The 23,417-nt window shown below is 43.1% G+C and overlaps 1 protein-coding gene across 16 annotated transcripts in view; it reads left to right on the top strand.

The window, feature by feature from the left end:
- The window catches only part of ptprfa (protein tyrosine phosphatase receptor type Fa), a 331,026-nt gene that overhangs the window by 289,801 nt on the left and 17,808 nt on the right, over positions 1-23,417 (top strand). For 10 of the 16 annotated variants that reach the window (XM_045205467.1, XM_045205478.1, XM_045205477.1 and 7 more), the window contains 5 exons: positions 2,852-3,015; positions 7,993-8,004; positions 12,425-12,537; positions 14,806-14,838; positions 16,686-16,783. In XM_045205467.1, the coding sequence (XP_045061402.1) occupies positions 2,852-3,015; positions 7,993-8,004; positions 12,425-12,537; positions 14,806-14,838; positions 16,686-16,783 (420 nt within the window). The remainder of the gene's footprint in view (positions 1-2,851; positions 3,016-7,992; positions 8,005-12,424; positions 12,538-14,805; positions 14,839-16,685; positions 16,784-23,417) is intronic. The other 6 variants (XM_045205479.1, XM_045205475.1, XM_045205474.1 and 3 more) reach the window with 3 other exon arrangements.

The raw sequence follows: 23,417 nt of genomic DNA, 5'->3' as shown, positions 1-23,417 counted from the left end.
GAAAGAACTCTGTAGAGGACTCAGGGCTAAGGTAGAGCTAGAGAGAACTCTGTATAGGACTCAGGGCTTAGGCAGAGCTATACATCACTCTGTAGAGGAATCAGGGCTAAGGTAGAGCTAGAGAGAACTCTGTATAGGACTCAGGGCTAAGGTAGAGCTAGAGAGAACTTTGTATAGGACAGGGCTAAGGTAGAGCTAGAGAGAACTCTGTATAGGACTCAGGGCTAAGGCAGAGCTAGAGAGAACTCTGTAAATGACTCAGGGCTAAGGCAGAGCTATAGAGAGCTCTGTATAGGACTCAGGGCTAAGTCAGCATCATGTTGAGCTAACACCATGTTGTCAGATGCCTGGCTGGTGTTAGACTCTGTCAGCTACTGACTTTCCATCAGGCACTGGGTTAAACTAGGGCTAAGACCGGTATCCTGGATGATATTGACCTCATTCCGTCAGTAGAGGATTCCTGGTTGTTCTTTAAAAGTGCTTTCCTCTCAATCTTAAATAAGCATGCCCCATTCAAAAAATGCAGAACTAAGAACAGATATAGCCCGTGGTTCTCCTCAGACTTGACTGCCCTTGACCAGCACAAAAACATCCTGTGGCGTACTGCATTAGCATCAAACAGCCCCCGCGATATGCAACTTTTCAGGAAAGTCAGGAACCAATATACACAATCAGTTAGGAAAGCAAAGGCTAGCTTTTTCAAACAGAAATGTGCATCCTGTAGCACTAACTCCAAAAGGTTTTGGGATACTGTAAAGTCCATGGAGAATAAGAGCACCTCCTCCCAACTGCCCACTGCACTGAGGCTAGGAAACACTGTCACCACCGATAAATCTATAATAATCGAGAATTTCAACAAGCATTTTGCTACGGCTGGCCATGCTTTCCACCTGGCTACCACTACCCCGGCGACCAGCTCTGCACCCTCCGCTGCAACTTCACACAAATTCAGACAGCTGATGTTCTGAAAGAGCTGAAAAATCTGGACCCCTACAAATCAGCTGGGCTAGACAATTTGGACCCTTTCTTTCTAAAATTAGCCGCCGAAATTGTCGCAACCCCTATTACTAGCCTGTTCAACCTCTCTTTCGTAACGTCTGAGATCCCCAGAGATTGGAAAGCTGCCGCGTTCATCCCCCTCTTCAAAGGGGGTGACACTCTAGATCCAAACTGTTACAGACCTATATCCATCCTGCCCTGCATTTCGAAAGTATTTGAAAGCCAAGTTAACAAACAGATCACCGACCATTTCGAATCCCACCGTACCTTCTCCATTATGCAATTCCGATTTCCGAGCTGGTCATGGGTGCACCTCAGCCACGCTCAAGGTCCTAAACGATATTATAACCGTGATCGATAAAAGACAGTAATGCGCAGCCGTTTTCATCGACCTGGCCAAGGCTTTTGACTCTGTCAACCACCGCATTCTTATTGGCAGACTAAATAGCCTTGGTTTCTCAAATGACTGTCTCGCCTGGTTCACCAACTACTTCTCAGATAGAGTTCAATGTGTCAAATTGGAGGGCCTGTTGTCTGGACCTCTGGCAGTCTCTATGGGGGTGCCACAGGGTTCAATTCTCGGGCCGACTCTATTCTCTGTGTATATAAATGTTGTCGCTCTTGCTGCTGGTGATGCTCGGATCCACCTCTATGCGGACGACACCATTTTGAATACATCTGGCCCTTCATTGGACACTGTGTTAAAAAACCTCCAAACGAGTTTCAACGCCATACAACACTCCTTCCGTAGCCTCCAACTGCTCTTAAACACTAGTAAAACTAAATGCGTGCTCTTCAACCGAATGCTGCTTGCACCCGCCCACCCGACTAGAATCACTACTCTCGGCGGGTCTGACCTAGAGTATGTGGACAACTACAAATACCTAGGTGTCTGGTTAGACTGTAAACTCTCCTTCCAGACTCACATTAAGCATCTCCAATCAAAAGTTACATCTAGAATCGGCTTCCTATTTCGCAACAAAGCCTCCTTTACTCATGCTGCCAAACATGCCCTCGTAAAACGGACTATCCTACCGATCCTTGACTTCGGCGATGTCATTTACAAAATAGCCTCCAACACTCTACTCAGCAAATTGGATGTAGTCTATCACAGTGCCATCCGTTTTGTCACCAAAGCGAACTGCAAAAATCTCTGAAGCTGGAGACTCTTATCTCCCTCACTAACTTTAAGCATCAGTTGTCAGAGCAGCTTACTGATCACTGCACCTCTACACAGCCCATCTGAAATTATCCCACCCAACTACCTCATCCCCATATTGTTATTTATTTTGCTAATTTGCACCCCAGTATCTCTATTTGCACATCATCTTTTGCACATCTATCATTCCAGTGTTAATTATGAAATTTTAACTATTTTGCACTATGGCCTATTTATTGCCTATCCTCCATAATTTACTACATTCACACACACTGTATATATATTTTCTGTTGTATTTTTGACTTTATGTTTTGTTTACCCCATATGTAACTCTGTGTTGTTGTTTTTATCGCACTGCTTTGCTTTATCTTGGCCAGGTCGCAGTTGTAAATGAGAACAACTGACTTACCTGGTTAAATAAAGGTGAAATAAAAAAAATAAAAAGACGTAAGAGGCATAAAAGCTATAGAGATCTCAGAGTTTCTAAAGTATTGGAACAGGCTTGAGACTACACAGTTCTAAAGGTTAATAACGGCCAAAAGGCTTTGCATTAATGCTGTATGCATATCTGAGAGAACGTCATTTAAAGTGGTGTTCAGACTCATCCAAACTATAGAGCCTCTTCATACTAAACAGTGGTTGCTGTGTGGTGTCCTCCTCCTCACTATGTTCCTCCTCTCTTCCCTCCTGCAGCAGAAGACGTTTGCGGCCAGCCCGTACTCAGACCCCATCACGGTGAAGCTCCACAGCGGTATGTCCCTCCATGCTGAGGACCCAGAGATGCTGTGGGTCATGGGCCCTGTCCTGGCTGTCGTACTCATCATCATCATCGTCATTGCTATCCTGCTCTTCAAGAGGTAACTACGCCGCCACACCAACTTTCTGTTGTGCTTGTAAGTGACAATTGCGGGCACTAAAAAGTTAGGTAGCACCATGGTATTGGCAGAACAATTAACAACGGTCATCAAAATTGTTAAAAGGTTTTAAAAACAATTCTAATAAATGCAACAGTTGGACAATGGCTGAAGATACTCCAAACTTTTGACTGAATTATAGCACATAAAACATTTTACTGGCACGGACAAATATGAATGTTCAGGGATTTCGGTGGAAATTCAGGTATTCAATTCATTGTCACATTTTTTATTTTTTATTCTTAGAATGCACTCATATATACATTTTCTAATGGTATCAGATATTTAAAAAAACATATTTTGTGCTAAAATAAAGAACATTACAGTGGCTTGCGAAAGTATTCACCCACCTTGGCATTTTTCCTATTTTGTTGTCTTACAACCTGGAATTAAAATTGATTTTTTGGGGGGTTTGTATCATTTGATTTACACAACATGCCTACCACTTTGAAGATGCAAAATATTTTTTATTGTGAAACAAACAAGAAATAAGACAAAAAAACAGAAAACTTGAGCGTGCATAACTATTCACCCCCCAAAGTCAATACTTTGTAGAGCCACCTTTTGCAGCAATTACAGCTGCAAGTCTCTTGGGGTATGTCTCTATAAGCTTGGCACATCTAGCCACTGGGATTTATGTCCATTCTTCAAGGCAAAACTGCTCCTGCTCCTTCAAGTTGGATGGATTCCGCTGGTGTACAGCAATCTTTAAGTCATACCACAGATTCTCAATTGGATTGAAGTCTGGACTTTGAATAGGCCATTCCAAGACATTTAAATGTTTCCCCTTAAACCACTCAAGTGTTGCTTTAGCAGTATGCTTAGGGTCATTATCCTGCTGGAAGCTGAACCTCCGTCCCAGTCTCAAATCTCTGGAAGACTGAAACAGGTTTCCCTCAAGAATTTCCCTGTATTAAGCGTCATCCATCATTCCTTCAATTCTGACCAGTTTCCCAGTCCCTGCAGATGAAAAACATGGTGTTCTCGGGGTGATGAGAGGTGTTGGGTTTGTGCCAGACATAGCATTTTCCTTGATGGCCAAAAAGCTCAATTTTAGTCTCATCTGACCAGAGTACCTTCTTCCATATGCTTGGGGAGTTTCCCACATGCCTTTTGGTGAACACCAAACGTGTTTGCTTATTTTTTTCTTTAAGCAATGGCTTTTTTCTGGCCACTCTTCCGTAAAGCCCAGCCCGGCATAAAGTGGTCCTATGGACAGATACTCCAATCTCCGCTGTGGAGCTTTGCAGCTCCTTCAGGGTTATCTTTGGTCTCTTTGTTGACTCGCTGATTAATGCCCTCCTTGCTTGGTCCATGAGTTTTGGTGTGGGGCCCTCTCTTGGCAGGTTTGTTATGGTGACATATTCTTTCCATTTTTTTTATAATGGATTTAATGGTGCTCTGTGGGATGTTCAAAATTTCTAATATTTTTTCATAACCCAACCCTGATCTGTACTTCTCCACAACTTTGTCCCTGACCTGTTTAGAGAGCTCCTTGGTCTTCATGGTGCCGCTTGATTGGTGGTGCCCCTTGCTTAGTGGTGTTGCAGACTCTGGGGCCTTTCAGAACAGGTGTATATATACTGAGATCATGTGACAGATCATGTGACACTTAGATTGCACAAAGGTGGACTTTATTTAACTAATTATGTGACTTCTGAAGGTAATTGGTTGCACCAGATCTTATTTAGGGGCTTCATAGCAAAAGGGGTGAATACATATGTATGCACCACTTTTCCGTTATTCATTTTTTAGAACATTTTGAAACAAGTTATTTTTTTCATTTCACTTCACCAATTTTGGACTATTTTGTGTATGTCCATTACATGAAATCCAAATAAAAATCCATTTAAATTACAGGTTGTAATGCAACAAAATAGAAAGAACTCAAGGGGATTAATACTTTTGCAAGGCACTGTATATGTGGCTTATTTACATAAATACACTGGGTATATTTCCATGTATGAATAAATTAACATAATGGGGTAGTACAGGCCTGCAACCACCAACAACTTGCTCTGTCTAGGCCTACCTGCACTCACCTGTGCTGTCTAGACTGCCTCATTAATTACTGTTGTCACGTTCTGTTGCATTATTCGACAAATGTGTCAATAGCAGGATACTCTCGGATTAAAAATCAATAAGCTTGGCTCCAGATTACACCTATCTATACATACTTTTACATTGTTTGTGAGATCAGACATAATATCACTATAATCCGAGTGTTCATTTTCGGAAGTTGCTTTCATTTCTGCGGATCTAATCTATTTTTTTTACAGTTCAACTGTATTAAATTATTGCTTTTTTCAATTCCACAAAAAATGTACACCCATCAAAATAAAGTTATCTTTCTTCTCTTTCTTGTGATGTAAGTGTCGAGATGATGCGTTAAATCCCTGACGAAGCTTTAGCGTGCTTATAGATGCAACGGAAAGACAATGTATTCCATTGAGTCCATTTCAGCCATTACCGGGGTGTGTTTAACAGGTCAATGGTTGTAATGTTAACGGGGAAAAACATCAGGCACCAGCAAGAGTATGAAAGAGTCGCAGGAATAAAATAAAAACAATCAATCCAGAAAGATTTAAGTGACAAGTGGATTTTGCACCCCTCAAAAACAGGAAATAGATGGCTGAAAAAGACAGATCGATCCTCAGATGGGCGGGGCATGTGCATTGCTAGAACAATTGCTGCAATGAGTGTGCAACACGGCACTCTAGCGTTTGTGGATAGATTTTCACAAGTGCCCGCAACTGTACATGCCTGCTTGTGTTCTCTGGAAAGTGACATTATTGCTAAGGATAGTTAGGACACGACTGAAAACTATGTATTTTAGTCGTTTTGACAGCCAAAATGTTTCAAGCAATAATATGTATCTCTGAGGTTTGTGTTATTCAATGTTTATCTGAAATTCTGACTCCTTTAATGATCATCTTAAAGCAGTCCCTGGAGGTTTTATTTTGCCTCTTTTACTTAACTTACAACCATAAAACAAGTTGTATTTAAGATTGATTATAAATTACATCCGTTTGTTGGAGTTCAGTGGTTCCTCAATTAAGACAGACAGGCATTCATCTAGCCTGGGCGTGAAGCCTCTGTGAGGACTCTCTCCTTGGAGTGGGCACATGGGAGGCTGCTCAGTCAAGTAGCCTGCAGCCCTGCTCTCCCACGCAGGTTAACAGTTGGCCCAGCCGTGTTTTCTCTGCTCTGTTTGAGTGGGGCTGTCCTTAGGCCAGACATCTGGAGCTTCTGACTGAGCTAGCGTTAGAGAGAGAGGGAAGAGGGGGATCCATATGGTACCTTCTGCTAATGATGACATCTCAGCTAGCTACAACACTGTTGGGGACATGTTGGGATGGGTTGGGTCTCCTCTCTCTGTCGATCTGTTCAACTTTTCTTCTTCTCTTTCGTCACCCTCCTCTCTTACTGGGTGTTCAGTCTTTCATTCTAAGACCACAGAGAGACTCTTCGGTCTCTGGGGTTGTGGTAGTGTACCAAACACGCTTTAGCCCAGCTTAAATAAAAGGTGCAATCAGGTACTCAACTGAGGGACTTGATCATTCCAAAAAGCATTCCTTACTTTTTGGCCTCACCTTACTTATCCTTAGTCTGGTGACCAGAAGGAGCCAGAGCTCAACTCGCTCTTACAAACCAACCCAGGAAAGTAAAGTAGTGAGCTGAACTCAAAGTATTTTTTCAGGTCTTAGTCCTATTGGCTTTGAGGGCAGTTGTCAGTGAGAGCACAGAGCACTGCAGAGAGCGTTAGCTGCTCTCTCTGTGTGGATAAGCCCAGTCAGGGCTGGCTTAAATGGCAGGAGGGTGGAGGATTTCTTCACAGCAAATGAGAAGAAATCTTTTGAAGTGGCCCGATTTAGCATGCCTATTTAACTGCATAGGCCTATAGCTCTCTGAAGTCCATAACAGGAGCCATTGCAACTTTGTATGACTTGGAAGTAATTTTGCTAAAATTGATTATCCTCTAACATAAATTAATGTAACCTCAACAAAATGTAAAATACAGTTGAAGAGGTGGATCTAAAGACATTTCAACAGTTGTAAAAGTGGTGAAACAGAGGTTTTGTATATAGGGGTGAAACAGAGTTCATGTATATAGGGGTGAAACATAGCTTATGTACGGTATATAGTGGTGAAACAGCTCACTGGGCATACACTGGTTGAATCAACGTTGTTTCCACATAATTTCAATACAATTACGTGGAATAGACGTTGAATTGACGTCTGTGCCCAGTGGAAGAGCTTATATATATGAGAACACCATCCTCATATTTCCACACAATGTATTAGGATGACAGTTCATACCAGGACATTAGTTGCAGGATGCAGCCTACTGTATTTCCACTCAGCTAGTACAATATTTACATCAAGTAACCTAAAGGAGCATAGTGCACCATCATCAAACCTGTCCAACACCACACAATATAATATCCTCCCTGCATTTTCTCTTACAGCATATGCATCTTAAGAGAAAGGGTTGTAAAGAAAAAAATTATATTAAAAAAACTTGTTGAAGATTATTATAGTGGCAGGGATTGAGATCTGGGCCCCTAGAGGAAAAACTCATTTTCTAAATGTCAGCGTCGACATCTGAATAAAACCGCAGGGCTGAGAGGGTGGAGGAGAGAGGGATGGAGGGAGGGAGGCAGGGAAGGAAGGAGGGAAAGGGAGGGAGGGAGGGAAGGAAGGAGGGAAAGGGAGGGAGGGAAGGAAGGAGAGAAAGGGAGGGAGGGATTAACGGGTGAAGTAAGGAGCTGGTATAAATCAGGTGCTGTTCCCTATCCACTGCTTCTATGCTTCAACCCTGCTGCTGACAATCTGTAATTTAATCCTCCCTCTATCTCTTTCCCTCTTTCTCTCTGTCTTCTCCCTCACTCACTTCCCCCCTGCTTTCTGTGGATGCAGCAAAAAAGAAAGGTTAGTATTTATTTCCAGAGGGGTATACCTCAAAGCAGATTCAATGAGTTAGCCAGCTAACTTGCCTAAATATTCAGAAAAATAAATTGGGGGGGAAGTATAAGCTTGAAATGGGCATGGTCTAATTGAAAGAACAACCAAAAACATATACCTAAGTTTAGCTTTCTTAATGAATCTGGTTGTTTATCAAAGTTAGCTGGCAAACTAATTGAACTAGCTTTGTAGTATACCCCTCTGTTTTACACCCTTACACTCCTTTCCCCCCTCTCCAACCCCAACTTGGCTGTCGCTCTGCAGCACAGCCACCCTCTCCTCCCTCCTCCCTCCCCTTACTCCACTCTTCTCCTCTATAAGATGTGCTTCTAGGTCAGGCCGCTCTGTTCTGTTCTGACTCAGAGTGACAGACTGACATGCTCTTTGTTTCTGCTACACTGTCAAGATCACACATCACACCACTATGCTATGTCTTGTGTCTTTGGCTGGTGTGTTGTTGAGTGCTTTTTCACAGGAGAAGTGTGTGTGTGTTTTTGGTTTTACTATCCATGTGGGGACCAGAAGTCCTCGCAAGAACAAGGAACATTCGGACAAGTGAGGACATTTTGCCGGTCCCCACAAGAAAAATAGCTATTTTAGGCTTTATTTAGTTTATTTAACCTAAAAAGTGTTAAACAAATAAAAATATATGTTATATTTGCCTTGATGACAGCTTTGCACACTCTTGGCATTCTCTCAACCAGCTTCACCTGGAATGCTTTTCCAACAGTCTTGAAGGAGTTCCCACATATGCTGAGCACTTGTTGGCTGCTTTTCCTTCACTCTGCCATCCGACTCATCCCAAACCATCTCAATCGGGTGAGGTCGGGGGATTGTGGAGGCTAGGTCATCTGATGCAGCACTCCATCACTCTCCTTCTTGGTAAAATAGCCCTTACACAGCCTGGAGGTGTGTTGGGTCATTGTCCTGTTGAAAAACAAATGATAGTCCCACTAAGCCCAAACCAGATGGGATGGCGTATCACTGCAGAATGCTGTGGTAGCCATGCTGGTTAAGTGTGCTTTGAATTCTAAATAAATCACAGACAATGTCACCAGCAAAGCACCACCACACCATAAAACCTCCTCCTCCATACTTTACGGTGGGAAATACAAATGCGGAGATCATTCGTTCATCCACACCGCGTCTCACAAAGCCACGGCGGTTGGAACCAAAAATCTTACATTTGGACTCCAGACCAAAGGACAGATTTCCACCGGTCTAATGTCCATTGTGCATTGCTCGTGTTTCTTGGCCCAAACAAGTCTCTTCTTCTTATTGGTGTCCTTTAGTAGTGGTTTCTTTGCAGCAATTCGACCAGTCTCCTCTGAACAGTTAATGTTTAGATGTGTCTGTTACTTGAACTCTGTGAAGCATTTATTTGGGCTGCAATTTCTGAGGCTGGTAACTCTAATGAACTTATCCTCTGCAGCAGAGGGAACTCTGGGTCTTCCATTCCTGTGGTGGTCCTCATGAGAGCCAGTTACATCATAGCGCTTGATGGTTTTTGCGACTGCACTTGAAGAAACTTTCAAAGTTATTGAAATGTTCCGTATTGACTGACCTTCATGTCTTAAAGTAATGATGGACTGTTGTTTCTCTTTGCTTATTTGAGCTGTTCTTGCCATAATATGGACTTGGTCTTTTACCAAATAGGGCTATCTTCTGTATACCCCGCCCCTACCTTGTCACAACACAACTGATTGGCTCAAATGCATTAAGAAGGAAAGAAATTCCACAAATAAACTTTTAAGAAGGCACACCTGTTAATTGAAATGCATTCCAGGAGACTATCTCATGAAGCTGGTTGAGAGAATGCCAAGCGTGTGCAAAGCTGTCATCAAGGCAAAGGGTGGCTATTTGAAGAATCTCAAATATAAAATATATATATATTTTATATACACTTTTTTGGTTACTACATGATTCCATATGTGTTATTTCATAGTTTTGATGTCTTCACTATTATTCTACAAAGTAAAAAATAGTAAGAAATTAAGAAAAACCCTTGAATGAGTAGGTGTGTCCAAACTTTTGACTGGTAGTGTATATATACACATTAAATTACAAAAACACTGTCATGGGAAGCACAAATAAAACATCACAAATCACCCAGAAAAACGGTTACATTCCTCCACAAATACGTCCCCAATCAATACTTTAAATTGCCCGAACGACACCACAGCATCAAGATGAAATGTATTTAGAATTTTGTTCCAGCAATACGGTGCATTAAAATAAAAAGCTGATATACCTAGCTCGGTGGAGACCATAGGAACCTCAAGAGTTAACCAATCCTGTTTACGGGTTAGGCAACTCAGGTGTCTATACTTCAACAGCCGTTAGATAGGACTGAAGTTTATGAAGTAGGGCCTACGGGTCTTTAGTGAAGTCCAACCAACCTTTTGATACAGGTTGCAGTGATGAGTATCAAAACTGTCACCTGTAAGAAAACAAAGGGCACTATGGTAGATGACACCCAAAGGTTTAAGTATTAGCAGCTGCACTTTGATAAATAATATCACCGTAATCAAGAACAGATTAAAAGGTTGACTGAATAATCTGTTTCCTATTGCTTAGAGAAAGGACGATCTGTTTCTTTAGAAAAATATAACTTTAAATCTTAGCTTCTTGACCAGCTCATCTATGTGTTTTTTAAACGTAAAATCCATATCAATCCAAATGCCTAAGTATTTACATGTGGGAACACGTTCGATTGGAGTACCATCTAATGACTGAACATGTAGTTAATCTGAAACATTCTTACGAGAGTTTTTAAAAAGAACATGTATTTCGTTTTGCCCATATTAAGCACACATTTTAAATCAGTAAGGGATTCCAGCATAGCTATAAAATCTGACTGTTGTTTTGACAATAGCATACATAATAGTATCATCTGCATATAGATGAAGTTTACCATTTTTAACAGATTGACCAATGGTGTTTATATAAATAGTGAACAGGTCCCAAAATCAACCTAGGCAATAGTCAGAATAACAAATTGCCCTTCCCCTCCCCACACCTCCTTATTTTATGCCTCCATGCTTTATTATGATCTCCATCTCAGTCCTCATCTCTACATCTCCATGACTGTGTCCCAAATAGCCCCCTATTTCCTATATAGTGCACTACTTTTGACCGGAGCCCTATGGGATTTGGTCAAAAGTACTGCACTGCATAGGGAAAAGGATGCTATATGAGATTCAGCCTAAGTTTAGGGCTAGTAACATGACTGTCACCTCCCGTAGACAGCTATGCATGGCAGCACTAATAGCTTTCCCTGTGAGACAGCCAGCTGAACATATCAGTAGCATCACTCAGCAATGGAGGCTGCTGCACTCAAACACACGTTAGCGGGAAGCTGTAACATGGCAACGCTTAAGACCTCAGTTAGCATGCTAGCGCTAGGATACACGGTGTGGTGAGTTGGGAATGGAGGACAGATGTGCTCTCTCTATAACTCTCTCTCCTCTCTCTATCCCTCGATCCTCCCTCTCTCTCACCATCCCTTCTGCTCTCCTCTCTTTCTTTTCCTTTCTCTCCCTCCATTTCCCTTCCTCCCTCCCTCTCTCCCTTTCTTTCCTCCCATCCCCCTGCCTCCTTCCCTCTCTCCCCTTCCTCTCTCTCCCCTCCTTCTCTTTCTTTCTCCACCTCTGTAATTAGCAAGCCTTGCTAGTCTGTCACTGCGGCTGATCTGTTAATTGCTCAGCCTGTTTGTTTTCACACGTTCATATGGGGGAAATTAGGGGTTTTAATGAGCGTAAACCCAAAACTGTGTCACCACTTTCCCCCCAGCTGTGTAGACAGTGAATTGGGTCCTCCACACATAAACTGCCTCACCTCGGGAACTGACTAACACACAGCACGGCAGACACATTTATTTATCGGGTTATTTAACGGCACCCTATTCACTATATAGCGCACTACCTTTGACCAGAGCTGAGGGCGAAATAGGGGGTAGGTTGCCCTTTGGGACGTAAAACCAATTTACTTACTGAAGAGTAGAGGTATGCCTCTGCTTCAGGGAGTTACGCACCTCAACGACACAACATCAGCTTTTCACTTCACTTCAGGCACAAATTGAGTATCCTCTTGGTAGCCGGTATCTTCCACATCAATGCAGGAACCACCAGCTAGCTCAATGACATAGTCATGATACAATAGTGATGGTTCTGTAACTGGGGTTGACCTATTTCCAGCCAGCTGACCACTACAGTATGATTACATTCCAATACCCATACAATCATACCATCTTCTTCAGCCTACCACCATACATGCCCAATGACATTACTTAACTAGAAGTAGTATGCTAGTGTTTTTATTGGAACACAGCCTATGTACTGTGTATGGAGCTTGTCTCATGGCCTCTCCTCCCTGCCTCTCTCCCCAGGAAACGAGCATCTCCCTCGGCCAAGGATGAGCACTCTGCTGGGGTGAAGGACTCTCTGCTGGCTCACTCCTCTGATCCTGTGGAGATGAGACGACTCAACTATCAGACACAAGGTATAGACACACACACGAACTCACTCACTCACACACACGCACAAACACACACACACACCCTCACACATGCACGCAGACACACACACAGGCACTTACACGTGTGTACATACACACACACACACTAGCATGCACGAGGTATAGACACACACAAACTCAGCGACCCAGACACACTAGCAGACAAACAACCACATATACACTTATATTCAGATTTAGCTGTTGTTCACCCATGGCCAAACTATCCACCTCAGTGCCTGCAGACAAATCTCCAACAAGGTAACTAATGAAACATGGCCTCTAGCCACCCCACTGCTCACACTCTCTCACACTCCTATGATACATTCTGGTGAATGTGTAGCTATTGGTAACCACTTTGCTAGGAGAAGCAAGTGAATGCAGTTCACAGCACAGCCTTAAAGTATAAAACACCTCAGAGTTAAAGCTTCTACTGTATGCAGATGATTCAGCTTAATTACAACAATATCAGATGCTGGTTATCACAAATTAAAGATGGTTGGCGATTAATTGAATGTCGACAATAATCAGTGCAGTGTACCTGCTTTACTGGATATCATCATCTTGTCTTTGTAATATCGGAGGATTGAGGATTGCTGTGGATGTGAAGGATTGTAACATGGCTTAGTGTACTAGGATCATATGTCTTGTTGTATTTGTAGTACTTGGGTTGAAGTGAAGTTGGAAAGGGAGATGCTGTAGTTGAGGATGGAAGGTACTGTCTATCAGTCAACAACCCAAAGCTCTGGTCTTAGTCGTTGAGATGTCCTCTCCCTCTACACCTCCATTTATGACCATTATAGAAAGAAGCCTTAATGGTCCCTTAACATATAACATGTCCTGAGAGAGGTGGGAGAGAGAGAGAGAGAGAGGGGAAGAGAGAGAGAGGGGGAGAGGGAGAGAGAGGGGGAGAGCGAGAGAACGAGGGGGGGGGGCTCTTTGGCTCTTCTAGTGGGCCCAAATGGCACCCTATTCCCTACGGGCCCTGGTTGAAAGTATTGTACTATATAGGGAATAGGGTGCCATTTGGGATGCATACTCTGTGTCTCTTCTTCTAATGGACTGCACTGACCCAGCTTGGTAATTAAACACTGTTGAAAGCAGCATGGAGAGTATTGAGCTTTGAACTTAGCAGAGGAATTAAGCCCATAGAATCTCTCTCTAACTCTTTCTCTAAACATCGAACTCTCTCTGTCTCTCGCTAACTCTCTAGCCCTTGCTTTATGTGCTCTCTCCTCTCTCTCTCCTCTCTCCTCTCTCTCCTCTCTCTCTTCTCTCTCTCCCCTCTCTCCTCTCTCTCTCCTCTCTCTCCTCTCTCTCTCTATCTTTTCTCTCTCTTCTCTCTCTCTTCTCTCTTTCTCTCTCTTTCTCTTCTCTCTCTTCTCTTTATCCCTCTCTCTCTCTTTCTCTTCTCTCCTCTTTCTCCCTCTCTCGCTAACGTGCTACCCTTTCTTTATGTGCTCTCTCTCGTCCTCTTTCTCTCCTTTCTATATGCCTTATCTCCCTCTCTCCTGTAACTCTTCATCTCATCTCTCTCCCCCTCATTCCTCTTTTCATCTCTTTCAAACCCTCTCTTCTCTCTCCCCTCCATCCCTCCCTCCCTCTCTCCATCACTCTCTCTATCTCCACACTCTGTGGGTGTTTTCTAGTAGTTTGCTATTAGATGGGCAGCTTTTGAGTCTCTAGCAGTAGGGGGGACATAGTAGATGTTGTTTACACAAATAGAGGCAGGTATGTTGTTGTCTAATTTGCCAGCCTCTTACCTTTTGTGTCCTTGTGAGCACAATGAAGATGTGTTCTAATAGCTCAGTTCTATACTATTGACGCCTCTGTTGCCTACTAAAGCACTCTATGATACGTACATATAGAGTAGTAGTACCTATAGTCAAGAATATGCTTTCAAGTATATGTCTAAGACAGTTATGTGCCATGGTAGCCTGGACCCAATATTGTGAAGTGAAATCGAACAATTCAGTTGGGATCCAGGCTACTGTCATGGACGGAGACAGGCTGAAACTGAGAGGAATGTTGGAATTCCAGGCTAACAGACTGTCTCACTTCAGGTGTACAGACATCTACACAACCAGCCCCATCTGAAAACCTAGGGTCTCTTTCTCTATCCCCCCCTTCTCTCTCTCCTAATCCTTTTTGACCCTCTTCTCCCCTTCTCCCCTCTCTTCCCCCGTTAACATGAATGATCCATCTGGTATTGGTTGTTGAGTATGACACACCGACCTCCCCATCTTCTCCCCACAGGTTCCAGTGACCCCAGTTGCCCGAACACTCCAAGTTAGTTTCCATTCCTCCTGTGTTTTCTACCTATTTAAACCCATCCCCATCCTCTCTCTCTCTCTCTCGCTCTCTCTCTCTCTCTCTCTCTCTCTCTCTCTCTCTCTCTCTCTCTCTCTCTCTCTCTCTCTCTCTCTCTCTCTCTCTCTCTCTCTCTCTCTCTCTTTCTCCACTCTCTCTTTCTCCACTCTCTCTTTCTTTCTCCTCTCTCTCCACTCTCTCTTTCTTTCTCCTCTCTCTTTCTCCTCTCTCTCTCTTTCGCTCTCATCTATCTCTCTCTCGCTCTCATCGATCTCTCTCTCCTTTCTCTCGCTCTCCTTTCTTTCATTCTTTCTTTCTTTCTTTCTTTCTTTCTTTCTTTCTTTCTTTCTTTCTTTCTTTCTTTCTTTCTTTCTTTCTTTCTTTCTTTCTTTCTTTCTTTCTTTCTTTCTCTCTCTCTCTCTCTCTCTCTCTCTCTCTCTCTCTCTCTCTCTCTCTCTCTCTCTCTCTCTCTCTCTCTCTCTCTCTCTCTCTCTTTCTTTCACGCTGCATCAGTTTTCTCAGTAGCACAATCACATCTCAGACAACAGTACTGATCATGTTCTGTATATATAGTAGTCTATGTATTCAGTGAGGAAGTGCTGTGATAGTGCTACTTTGGGAGCTGCGATGGAACGCCCCCCTCACCTCCTAACACCAACAACCCCCTTCATCCCTCCATCCCTCTACCTTCTCTACTCATCCTCCTCTCCACTGCTGTTTTCTGTGTGGCACCCACCAAGGCCATCTCATCTCAGCCCCATGCTAGCTGCACCTTGTCTGTGAACGTTTGATTGCTCAGTCGGCTGGAACCACCCCCCAACCCCCTCCTCCCCACTAGCCGTGTCACTTCCCCCATGTCACTTCCTCTCCACAGGCTGGGCTCAGAACTGTCACCTGTCACCGCTGGCTTGTATCAATATTCTATGTTATTTTGGAGGATAATCTTTTTGTTATTGCTTTGAGGACAAAGCCGAGATGAAAGATTGTTCCTGCATCAATCTTTCCAAGTCCTAAGCTCTTTTGCCACTGAAAGAGATGATATATGTGTTCCGTACTTTGAGGTTACAATTTAGCTATAGCTATATTATGTACATCACCTGGTAACTGTATGTGGTATATTTCCTTTCCAGAATGTTATTTGTGAATAAAGTATTTTTTAGGTTTGTGATAATATCATTAATAATGTACTAAGATGTTGGTCTCATCTAGCTATAGCCAGGAAAAGTTTTCAGTTACCATTTCATGGAGAAATGTATGTAACATCATGCTCTGAATGCCCTCCTGACCCCTCCCACTCCCACTTGTGTTGCTGTGGGCTACAGCCAACCAATCAGCATGCTCATTTACTCACTCATTTGCTCCCTTCACTGGAGTAACCCACAGTATAGTGTTACAGAGCTCTAGAGATATCACCTTTCTGTTGCTTTCTCTCTCTCTCTCTCTCTCTCTCTCTCTCTCTCTCTCTCTCTCTCTCTCTCTCTCTCGCTCTCGCTCTCGCTCTCGCTCTCGCTCTCTCATCTCTCTTCACTCTCTCTTTCTCTCCATCTCTCTTTCTCTCTCACTACACACTTCTTTCCATTTCACCACTTTCAATGAGCTCTGTGCTTTGTCATCACAAATGCATCAGTTATCTGGTTGCATATTTCTCATTCCGTGTGTGTGTATGTCTGTTGTGTAAATGTGTGTGTGCAGGTGTGTGTGGTTGGTGCATGCATGTGTGTGTGCGTGCGTGAATATATTACACTGTGGTGTACATTTCACTCATAGCTGAAGGAAAGTTGTATTTACTGCAGTAGGTAGGTAACCCTCTTCCTCTCTCCCTCCAGGAATGAGGGAGCACCCTCTCATCTCCACCACTGATCTGGCTAACCACATCGAGCGACTCAAGGCCAACGATGGACTCCGCTTCTCACAGGAGTATGAGGTAACTACCCCTACTCTGCTTTGCCCTGCTGACCACCACTGGTTGTCTACGACCCAGTTCCTTCATCTATATTCTTTATAGCCTCTAGATATATTGTCTCTATAGTCTCTAGATCTATAGTCTCTAGAGCTATAGTCTTTATAGTATCTAGATCTATAGCATCTAGATCTAAAGTCTCTATAGTCTCTAGATCTATAGGCTCTATAGCCTCTAGATTTATAGTCTATAGGATCTAGATCTATAGTCTCTATTGTCTCTATATCTACACTGAGTGCACAAAACATTAAGAACACCTTCCTAATATTGAGTTGCAGCAGCGTTGCAGTTCCTGACACAAACCGGTGCACCTGGCACCTACTACCATACCCCGTCCAAAGGCACTTAAATGTTTTGTCTTGCCCATTCACCCTCTGAATGGCACACATACACAATCTATGTCTCAATTTTCTCAAGGCTTTAAAATCCATCTTTAACCTGTCTCCTCCCCTCCATCTACACTTTTGGCCTATACTACACAGCTGATTCAAATAATCAACTAATCAGCAACCTTTGATCATTTGAACCAGCTGTGTAGTGTTAAGGCAAAAACCAAAACGTGCACCCCTTGCGGTCCCAAGGTCCAAATTTGGGGAGTGCTGCTCTATAGTCTCTAGATATATAGTCTCTAGATCTATAGTCTCTATAGTATCTAGATCTGTAGTCTCTATAGTCTCTAGATCTATAGCCTCTAGATCTATAGTCTCTATAGTATCTAGATCTATAGCATCTAGATCTATAGTCTCTATAGTATCTAGATCTACAGCATCTATATCTAAAGTCTCTATAGTCTCTAGAAATATAGTCTCTAGATCCATAGCCTCTATAGTCTCTAGATATATAGCCTCTATAGCGCTAGATCTATAGTCTCTATAGTCTCTAGATCTATAGTCTCTAGGTCTATAGTCTCTAGATCTATAGTCTCTAAGTATCTAGATCTATAGTCTCTATATTCTCTAGATCTATAGTCTCTGTCTCTAGATCTATAGTCTCTATATTCTCTAGATCTATAGTCTCTAAGTCTCTAGATCTATAGTCTCTATATTCTCTAGATCTATGGTCTCTCTCAACAGACTAACTCAACACTTTGATTCTGGCAGACACACTGGCTGCAATCACTTCAACCTTAGATATACCAATGTTCCCTCATCTCCCTCTTCAACATACCAGCTTCTGAACATGGCTAGTGTAAAGAATGATTTAGTAAATCTTGAGGGTTGTTGGTCCAGGGAGTTTCTAATAGTTTGTAATAGGCCAACCATTCCTCACCCCACCTTGACTTAAATAACATCTATTATGTGTCCAGGTAATTCTGCATAATGATTTTGTTTCTGCATCCAGCTGCACTTTGCTACCTGTACATTTCGCTCTGTGTAAGTTCAGAGCTGGTTTAGAAGCATGTTACTAAGTATGCATGAATTCTATCCCTCTCTCTGCTTCCCCGCTCCCTTCCAATAATATTATTCCAGTGCACCTACCTACTGTAAAAAACAGTGAGGGATTATGCCTTGTTGTTGTCCTACAAAGGAAGGTGATTTGCATTTAAAGTGGTGAATTTCCAGCCGGATAAAGCAGGACAGATGGGAGCACTGTTTACCGCGGAGGGAGTGTATATTAATTATAAAACAGCATCTAGGGTTGCGTCCCAAATGGCACCCTATTCCATATTGGGCCCTGGACAAAAGTAGTGCACTATAAAGGGAATAGGGTGCCATTTGGGATGTATCCTAGACCCTAGATAAACTTTTCTGTGTTTACCTGTTTCCAGTCAGTGTGTTATTCAGTATAGTAATGTGTTGAGAGTGAAACAGTATAGCTGTCATGTTAGTTTATTCACCACTCAGAGAGTGACGAAAGCGTTGAGACAGGAACGAGGAGAAATTGTCTGATGAAGTGGGTGGAAGCAGGGTTCAAACTCCACACTAACTATTAGACACACACACAACACACACACACACACACACTACAGATTACCTCAGTGCTGTTTATTATGAGAAAATCAAAGAGGATGCAGCTGGATGGAACAGCTTATATGCATTTTGTTTATTTCGTTTTCTGAGTTGTCATTAAATGAGTTTTCAGGCACACATATACACACACACACACACATACACACACACACACACACATACACTAATAGTTAGTGTGGAGTTTGAACCCTGCTTCCACCCACTTCATCAGACAATTTCACCTCGTTCCTGTCTCAACGCTTTCGTCACTCTCTGAGTGGTGAATAAACTAACATGACAGCTATACTGTGTAGCTCAGTTGGTAGAGCATGGTGCTTGCAATGCCAGGGTTGTGGGTTCGATTCCCACGGGGGACCAGTATGAAAAAATTTATGCACTCACTAACTGTAAGTCGCTCTGTATAAGAGTGTCTGCTAAATGACTAAAATGTAAAATGTAATACACACACACACACACTAATAGAACTTACTCAGCCACCCCAGCCCACCTCTACATGGAGCTATTTCCACACAGTGTCAGGGCAGCAGGCCTTGAAATTAAACCATCATAATGGCTCTATTGAAATGAGAGGAGCCAGGGTTCACACAGCTTGTTAGATCTGACTCTGAGTCTGTGACCATATTCACTACTTTTGACCAGGGCCCAAAATGTCCCCACTTGTCCGAATGTTCCTTGTTTTATAATCCTTGCGAGGACTTCTGGTCCCCACACAAATAGTAAAACAAAAAACACACACACACACACACACATTAGTGTAAGTATAATCCTAATACAGTCATCACCACTCAAAGTGTAGTAGTCCTCAGAGTATACTGTGAGTGTCTTTAGTTGATTATAAATACGGTTTGACAGTTTTAGTGGTCAGGGATAGTTGGGTAGAAGCCCATCCTTTCAACTGTTGTCTTTTAAAGGTGAACAGAGCAATTGGGTAGAATTATGTTAATAGCTCATGAAAAGTCTGAGTTAAAATTCTCACTCTCGTTTGTATGGGCAACACACACACACACACACACACACACACACACACACACACACGCACGTACACACACACATGCACATACACATACACACACACATACACACACACACACACACACACACACTTTACTCATCATTTCCTATGATTAGTGATTCATGATCACTGCCAGCTACTGAGTGGTGAATGCTGCCTAGCGCCAGGCCAAGATTCTCACTAGGGAATCTTTCATTCTGTGCTGTATTCAGACAGGTGAAAACACTGACAGTTGTTAGTTGATTAGCCATGTTGTCCAACTCCAACGTTTCCTCGGCTAGTAGTGGGGACGGATGCCTTCTGCTGACACAGAGGAAGGAAGCAACACCATATGCTCAGGGAGCACCGAATTAGCCAGATATAACACATTTAGGATTGGGACTTTGCAAACAATTTATCTGAGCACTTGGCTGGTAATGTACGCTGAGGAGTGACAACAGGTGTTAATCAGGCTTTTCACCAGACACAATCACTTTCTAATGTGCCTCGCTAGATTAGGATATCATCGGAAGAAGAATGGGAGGCGCTTTTTAAATAGCGTCGCGTCGCTGCTGCGTCGCTCAGTTATAGCAAATGATGGGTCTTTTTAACATTTCTAGTGCGTTCGATGCACTGCATTGCCCATGTGCCTGTTTTTCCCCCGGTGGATCTGTAGACAGGTCCCATAAATTACAACAAGCACACCACACACACGCGCATACACACACACACACACCAGTGTTTCCCATATATGCATTTAGCAGCTGCGCACCGCCGCTGCTAAATCGTGGCCGCCATTGCAATTTAAAAAAATAATGTAGATGTATAGATGTATGCACGAGGAAGACTCCATACGCCACCCCACCCCTCTGCAGGAAGACCCCCCCCCTCCCCCCCACACACACACACACACACACACACACATAAACAACATCACATCCAGTCTCCCAGGGAGGGAATCAGAGAAGGCTTATTGTGGAGACGGCAGGCAGGTGCATCTTTCTCAGGTTGCGTTCCAAATGGCAGTCTATCACTATTCAATGCACTACTCTTGGGCCCTGGTCAAAAGTAGTGCACTAAATAAGGAATAGGGTGCCATTTGGGATGCACCCTGTTGTGTCTATGAGAAATACAGCAAACACTGTCAGCCATCATTGCTTCACACATTCATCCCACCACCATCACACCCACACACACACTCACACACACACTCACACACACATACACACACACACAAACACAAACACATACGCACACACACACACACACACAAACAATTACACACACACATACACACACAATCACCCAGCTACCCTGGAACAGATGGACTGAGGGCTGAGTCACACTGATAGGGTGGGGAGTGTGTGTGTGTGTTTTTGTGTGTGTGTAAGCATGTTTGTCCTGTGTATATTGTCAGTGCATGTGTGGGTGGTGTGTTTGGGCATGTTTGCGTGGAAATAGCTAATTATGATTCTGCAATATATTATCACCCCCCTCAGAGAAGCTGTTTAAATTCTTAAAAAATGAATATATATATACACAAAACAGTACACCTTTCTACATGACCAACTGCTAACTGAAGCAGTAACTCAGAATATTGTAATATGTTAAGCTTTACAAAAAAAGCTATATACATAGTGTATGCCACAAATGGCACCCTATTCCTTATATAGTGCACTACTTTTGACCAGGGCCCATATTGCACTGTACAGTGCCTTGCAAAAGTATTCATTCCTCTTGGCGTTTTTCCTATAATGGATTTTTATTTGGATTTCATGTAATGGACATACACAAAATAGTCCAAACTGGTGAAGTGAAATGAAAAAAATAACGAAAAAGTGGTGCATGCATATGTATTCAGATACCCTAAATAAGATCTGGTGCAACCAATTACCTTCAGAAGTCACATAATTAGTTAATAATAAAGTCCACCTGTGTGCAATCTAAGTGTCACATGATCTGTCACATGAAAAATAAGCAAACACGTTTGATGTTCACCAAAAGGCATGTGGGAGACTCCCCAAACATATGGACGAAGGTACTCTGGTCAGATGAGACTAAAATTGAGCTTTTTGGCCATCAAGGAAAATGCTATGTCTCGCGCAAACCCAACACCTCTCATCACCCCGAGAACACCATCCCCACAGTGAAGCATGGTGGTGGCAGCATCATGCTGTGGGGATGTCTTTCATCGGCAGAGACTGGGAAACTGGTCAGAATTTAAGGAATGATGGATGGCACTAAATACAGGAAAATTCTTGAGGGAGACCTGTTTCAGTCTTCCAGAGATTTGAGACTGGGACAGAGGTTCACCTTCCAGCAGGACATACTGCTAAAGCAACACTCGAGTGGTTTAAGGGGAAACATTTAAATGTCTTGGAATGGCCTAGTCAAAGCCCAGACCTCAATCCAATTGAGAATCTGTGGTATGACTTAAAGATGGCTGTACACCAGCGGAACCCATCCAACTTGAAGGAGCTGGAGCAGTTTTGCCTTGAGGAATGGGCAAAAATCCCAGTGGCTAGATGTGCCAAGCTTATAGAGACATACCCCAAGAGACTTGCGTGGGGGGGGAGTGAATAGGTATACACACTCAAGTTTTCTTTTTTTTTCTCTTATTCCTTGTTTGTTTCACAATAAAAAATATTTTGCATCTTCAAAGTGGTAGGCATGTTGTGTACATCAAATGATACAAACCCCCAGAAAATCCATTTTAATTCCAGGTTGTAAGGCAACAAAATAGGAAAAATGCCAAGGGGGGTGAATGCTTTCACAATATATATATATATAGAGTAATAGAGAGACATTTGGGACTTCAGTCAGTTACTGTATGAAGTGTTTTGACAGGATTTGATACCAGCTGAAATACAGGAGCTGTTCTAGCATCACCACACACACACACACACACACAAACACACAGCTAGTCAAAAAGCAAGGCTGAGGGCTCTTCAAATGTGTCAGGATGCAAAGTCAATTTTCCTCGCCGATGTAAATTCAGCCGCCTGCACCAAACGTTAGCATGGTATCTCTGCCTCACAGAGGTACACATGGTGGCAGCCCTCTGGGCTTTTGTCTTTCTGTCTGACTGTTTCTGGGAGAAATGGAAATGCAGCAGTGTTGGCGAGAGAGTGTGATTGCAGTGACATGCACGGTAACTGATATTCACGTCAGCGTGGTGCATTAGCAGTAATGTGTGTGATTTGTCAGAGTGACGCAGTGAAGGCTTTACCTAACAGGCTGTTAAATAAGATGTGCGCTCAACCTCTCTCACCATTGTCATTGTTATCAGCAAGCAGACTGGGGCCCACATGCCTTCCCAGCTAGTCAGTCAACCAGTCAGCCCGCCAGTCAGTCTGTCAGCCAGCCTGTCAGCCAGTCAGTCAGTCAGGAGGAAACCACCAGAATGTACAGCCTTTTTTCGGTTTATGTGTGTGAGAGAGAGAGAAAGAGGGGGAGAGAGAGAGAAAGAAGGAGTGCGAGAGAGAAAGAGGGAGTGCGAGAGAGAGAGGCAGAGAGAAAGAGAGAGAAAGAGGGGGCGAGAGAGTAAGAGGGAGTGAGAGATAGAGAGAGGGGCAGAGAGATAGAGAGAGGGGCAGAGAGAGAGAGGGGCAGAGAGAGAGAGAGAGGGGCAGAGAGA

This window comes from Coregonus clupeaformis, chromosome 20 (assembly GCF_020615455.1).
Source record: "Coregonus clupeaformis isolate EN_2021a chromosome 20, ASM2061545v1, whole genome shotgun sequence".
Taxonomy (NCBI): Eukaryota; Metazoa; Chordata; class Actinopteri; order Salmoniformes; family Salmonidae; genus Coregonus; species Coregonus clupeaformis.
The sequence above is the reverse complement of the archived record's forward strand: the minus strand, read 5'-3'. Positions and strand labels throughout refer to the sequence as shown.